Here is a 5,358-nt window from a genome sequence, read left to right as displayed (position 1 = left end):
CAGGGTCATAAATACCCTAACCCACACACACACACACACACACACACACACACACACACACACACAGACACACAGACACACAGACACACAGACACTGAGGCAGCAGGGTCAGTTCCTCTATAATTAGATGGGAAGGGGTACAGAGCATAAATACCCCAACATGCACACCCACTAACCAATCCTACACTCTCTCACTCCCTCTGAGTGTGTTTGACTGGTTTCTTGGCTTACAGTAAAAAGCAGTTTGTTTCTGGAGTCGTTAGAGTCTCAGACTGCAGTATAACACAGATGGCCACTGACCCCAGTCTGGACGTGACCCTGCTCTCTAGCACCGGGCCACTGGACATCTGGGTCAGTCGAGTCACAGAGGCAGCTGCAGTCTGGTGACCAGTATGTCCAGTCACAGAGGCAGCTGCAGTCTGGTGACCAGTATGTCCAGTCACAGAGACAGCTGCAGTGTGGTGACCAGTGTGTCCAGTCCAGTCTCAGAGACAGCTGCAGTCTGGTGACCAGTGTGTCCAGTCCAGTCTCAGAGTCTGGTGACCAGTGTGTTCAGTCCAGTCTCAGAGTCTGGTGACCAGTGTGTTCAGTCCAGTCCTAGAGACAGCTGCAGTCTGGTGACCAGTGTGTTCAGTCCAGTCACAGAGACAGCTGCAGTCTGGTGACCAGTGTGTTCAGTCCAGTCTCAGAGACAGCTGCAGTCTGGTGACCAGTGTGTTCAGTCCAGTCACAGAGACAGCTGCAGTCTGGTGACCAGTGTGTTCAGTCCAGTCTCAGAGTCTGGTGACCAGTGTGTTCAGTCCAGTCCTAGAGACAGCTGCAGTCTGGTGATCAGTGTGTTCAGTCCAGTCACAGAGACAGTTGCCGTCTGGTGACCAGTGTGTTCAGTCTCAGAGACAGCTGCCGTCTGGTGACCAGTGTGTTCAGTCTCAGAGACAGCTGCAGTCTGGTGACCAGTATGTTCAGTCCAGTCACAGAGACAGCTGCAGTCTGGTGACCAGTGTGTTCAGTCCAGTCACAGAGACAGCTGCAGTCTGGTGACCAGTGTGTCCAGACCAGACCCTCTTCACAGAGCTCCGTCACATAATAGAGGACTGGAATGGATCTGGGTCTGAAATGCATGCAGATCCACGCCAGACCAGGGCCACATCAGGGCCAGACCAGGGTCACATCAGGGCCAGACCAGGGCCACATCAGGACCAGACCAGGGCCACATCAGGGCCAGACCAGGGCCACATCAGGACCAGACCAGGGCCACATCAGGACCAGACCAGGGCCACATCAGGGCCAGACCAGGGCCAGACCAGGGCCACATCAGGACCAGACCAGGGCCAGACCAGGGCCAGAACAGGGCCACATCAGGGCCAGACCAGGGCCAGAACAGGGCCACATCAGGGCCAGACCAGGACCAGACCAGGGCCACATCAGGGCCAGACCAGGACCAGACCAGGGCCACATCAGGGCCATGTCAGGGTCAGAGCAGGGTGAGACCAGAGTCTGTTCCCGAGCCATCTGTACTATCCATAATCTCAGCCTGTGACACCTCTCCTCCACCTCATCATTCAGAGAGAGTCCATTGAGGCTCCATTGCTGCAGAAAGTGGTTATGTGTGTGTGTGTGTTTGTGTGTGTGTGTGTCCTCTTCAAACGCCCTAGGACACAAAATCACCATATTACTCTGCCAGCTGAATGACCTCAAAGCAAAGAGACTGGGCCAATGAATGGCCTTAAAGAGACTGGGCCAATGAATGGCCTTAAATAGACTGGGCTGATGAACACATCATCCTCAGAGCTGTGTACTCTGTTACCTCACAGGTGAGGCAGGATCCAGGATCACAGCCAGGGCTGGGCAAGATCTGGGCCTCTAGCCCAAAGCCAACTCATAGTTCTGATGTGTGTGACTTCGACTGACGTGTGAAACGACTGACAACCATTCACACTCCTGCAGATGGGAATGCATCTCTAGACAGGTAGTCAGGTCCTACCTAAAACTTTAAAAGTGACCTCATATTTTCCAATTTACCTGATCAGAACCATATCTCAAAACGTTGTGCTCGGTCTGCCTGAGTGTGGAGACAACCGTGGTGAAATGTGGACTGAAAGTGATGTGGGAAAGATTATAGCGTTTTTTTGTCTTTTACATTTTTAAAGTTATCCAAATGTGTCCTAAAGGGGAAGAGTTCAGGTGAGTCTTGGTGAAAAAGCCTGTAGGATAGCCATGCTAGTGTTTCTTTTCTGTACACTTCACGTCCACAGTTCCACAGGACCCTTCTCACAGAGTGGCACATTCATATCTGCCCATGTGAGTCTGGCACTCCCACAGCCAGCTGCTCTTACAGTCATTTGTCTGAGCCTGTGTGTGTTGTCTGTCTGTACCTGGCTTTGAAGTGTGTGTGTGTGTGTGTGTGTGTGTGTGTGTGTGTGTGTGTGTGTGTGTGTGTGTGTGTGTGTGTGTGCGTGTTATGTGTGTGTGTTTGTGTGTGTGTGTGTGTGTGTGTGTGTGTGTGTTGTCTGTCTGTACCTGGCTTTGGAGTGTGTGTGTGTGTGTGTGTGTGTGTGTGTATGTTTGTATGTGTGTGTGTGTGTGTGTGTGTGTGTGTGTGTGTGTGTGTGTGTTGTCTGTCTGTACCTGGCTTTGGAGTGTGTGTGTGTGTTGTCTGTCTGTACCTGGCTTTGGAGTGTGTGTGTGTGTGTGTGTGTGTGTGTGTGTGTGTGTGTGTGTGTGTTGTCTGTCTATACCTGGCTGTGGAGGGCATCCTCACTTTAATCTCGTAAGTGTTTATAGATCTGATCCAATCTGGTGAATGTGAATCAGATGAGTTCTCGTTAAAAAAGGGAACATACATTATTGAATAGTGCACATTTTGGCTTTCCCATTTGGATTCTGAATGTTAAGAAATGGAATGTTTCAAAAGTGTGTGAGTGTGAGTATAATTATGTGTTTGTGTGTGTGTGTGTGTGTGTGTGTGTGTGTGTGTGTGTGTGTGTGTGTGTGTGTGTGTGTGTGTGTGTGTGTGAGAGAGTATACGTGTTTGTGTGTGTGCATGTGTGTGTGTGTATGTGTGCATGTGTGTGTGTGTGTGTGTGTATATGTGAGTATACGTGTTTGTGTGTGTGTGCATGTGTGTGTGTGTATGTGTGCATGTGAGTATAAGTGTGTGTGTGTGTGTGTGTTTGTGTATGTGAGTATACGTGTTTGTGTGTGTGTGTGTGTGTATGTGAGTATAAGTGTGTGTGTGTGTGTTGTACTGGTAAGGTTGAGTGAGGGTTAGTCTTTATGCCAAGGAGCAGCTCAGTCAGGCCAGGCAGGCAACTGGAGCCCTTCCAGGAGGCAGTCAGTCGCCTGGGTCTGGCGTTGGCCACAGAGCCTAACAGCATTAGCTACGCTCACAGCCTCCGTGAAAAGACAATTACAAGCCATATGGGGCTGGGGGGTGCCTGGGTGTCTGTTGATGACACATCCCAGATCCGTTATCCCAGACAGAAACCAAATCTGTACCTGGCCTGGCCCTGGTCTGGCCCGCAGCCGGTGCTGACACCGACGTGGCTCCGCTCCAGGGACAGTAGCTGACAGGCTCCCCACCACTGATCCCCTCTTTGCACTGTAAGCCTGGGGCAGCAGATGTGTCCAGAGTACAGAAGGCTGGGGAGCCGGGCTGGGCTTAGCCTTTGAGTGAGAGGATGAGGCGAGGAAAGGGGGAGGAGAAGAAAAGAAAGAAGAGGAGAGGAGGGGAGGGGAGAGGGGAGGAGAGAAAAGGAGAGGAGAGAAGAGAAGAGAAGAGAAGAGAAGAAAGGAGGAGAGGAGAGGAGAGGAGAAGGGAGGAGATGTGAGGAAAGAAGAGAAGAGAAGAGAAGAGGAGAGGAGAGGAGAGGAGAGGAGAGGAGAGGAGAAGGGAGGAGATGTGAGGAAAGAAGAGAAGAGAAGAGAAGAGAGGAGAGAAGAGAGGAGGAGAAGAAAGAAGAGTGGAGAGGAGAGGACATCACCTGTTGGATGCCTCAGGCCCTTATTGTACAACAGGATGAAAGTGGCTAAATGAACAGCTACAACTGATAAGGGGAAATGGGCTGATTATAAAAGGGGCCCTTCTTCCTCAAATCTACCCCAAATATTCTCATGTTTACTTTACTTGAAGTGGGATTATATTGTTAAATGTATTTTTTTTCTTTTACAGAAACCTAGGACTAAACTTTCCCTCTGTGACTTTATAACAGGGTAGCTTTAAACATAAGCAACAAGAAATGGATAAGAGTGGAGCGCGTTAATAACACTCAATACACAGACGGGCTGTGTCCTGTCCTGTTTGTGTTCTCAGTGACAGAACAGTGAAAAGCTCTTTGAAGGCTTGTTTCTACAGGAACACCACGGCCGCATGAGTACACACACAGTAAGTAGTGAGTTCCAGCTATGCTAACAAATAGGCGAGGTAAACCGAAACGTAACACTTGTTGTTTAGTTGCTCTGGGAAGTCACAGTAAGTGCAGGAGATGATTCATCTGTGACCGACACTAAGACCTCACAACCCCTATGAGAGCAGAAAAACTGATCCTCACCTCGAGCTTCTCGTTCAGATCCTTGTTCATGTTTTCGTATTGCTTTGTAAGGTCCTGGTTTCGTTCCAGAAGAGCTTTTCCGAGCTTAGCAGCAAGAACCAAGTCCTTCTCCTTCTGTCGGAAGAGCGACAAAAGGTCTGTGTCCGGTCCGTTGACAGTCGTCTCCAAGGCCGTCAGTTCTGAATCCTCCACCCGTTCCCCCGTCAGCATGGCTAGTTCCTCCTCCAGCGCCATGCCGAGACCCCCGGGGCCGGTGTTTAGCAGCGAGTGTTCCTGATATTCTTCCGTTTCTTGAGGCATGTTGTTGCTGGGATCCAGCGTCTCCTCTATACGGTCGCTGTCCAGCTCCGATGGTGCTGAAATTGCGGCCGAAGGTGTGTGGAGGTCTATGCAAAAAGCAGACATCGCCACTCGGCAGATACGAATGTGACGAACTGATTTAAATCCACTGTCCCCGCTTTCTCAGTGGGTCGATGTGACCTGGTCCTCGCGTTTCCTTATTTATCGCCATGGAGAGGGTTCGGTGAAATATAAACAATATATCCTCAGGTAAGACCAATGAATCGCAATAACACAATCTGCGCGGTTGTCGCCTGTCACCAACAAAATATCTTTCTCCTGAACTCCTTTCCCTTTGAAGCTTATCCTGATCTGCTTCTTAATCCTGGGAAATGTAAAGACGTCTCCGATGCAGCTAATAATCGCTTTTGTCGTTTGGCTCCAGCGGCGTCCTTTCCATTCACTAACCTCCTTGATGAACGCTCACCAGCGGTCGGCGTGTCCACCCCAGCGCGCCGGGGTCCCAGGT

General features: G+C 50.4%; 1 protein-coding gene across 1 annotated transcript in view; it reads right to left on the bottom strand.

The window, feature by feature from the left end:
- Positions 1-4,955, bottom strand: part of bicdl1 (BICD family like cargo adaptor 1) — a gene marked incomplete at both ends in the record, with an annotated part of 46,998 nt that extends 42,043 nt beyond the window's left edge. Inside the window, 1 exon segment of the mRNA XM_080852042.1 lies at positions 4,551-4,955. Within this exon segment, the coding sequence (XP_080708168.1) occupies positions 4,551-4,955 (405 nt within the window).
- Between the last annotated feature and the right edge of the window lie 403 nt (positions 4,956-5,358).

Source organism: Sprattus sprattus, assembly GCF_963457725.1.
Source record: "Sprattus sprattus genome assembly, chromosome: 15".
Lineage (NCBI taxonomy): Eukaryota > Metazoa > Chordata > Actinopteri > Clupeiformes > Clupeidae > Sprattus > Sprattus sprattus.
Note: the sequence above shows the minus strand (reverse complement) of the source record. Positions and strands in the feature narration are given on the sequence as shown.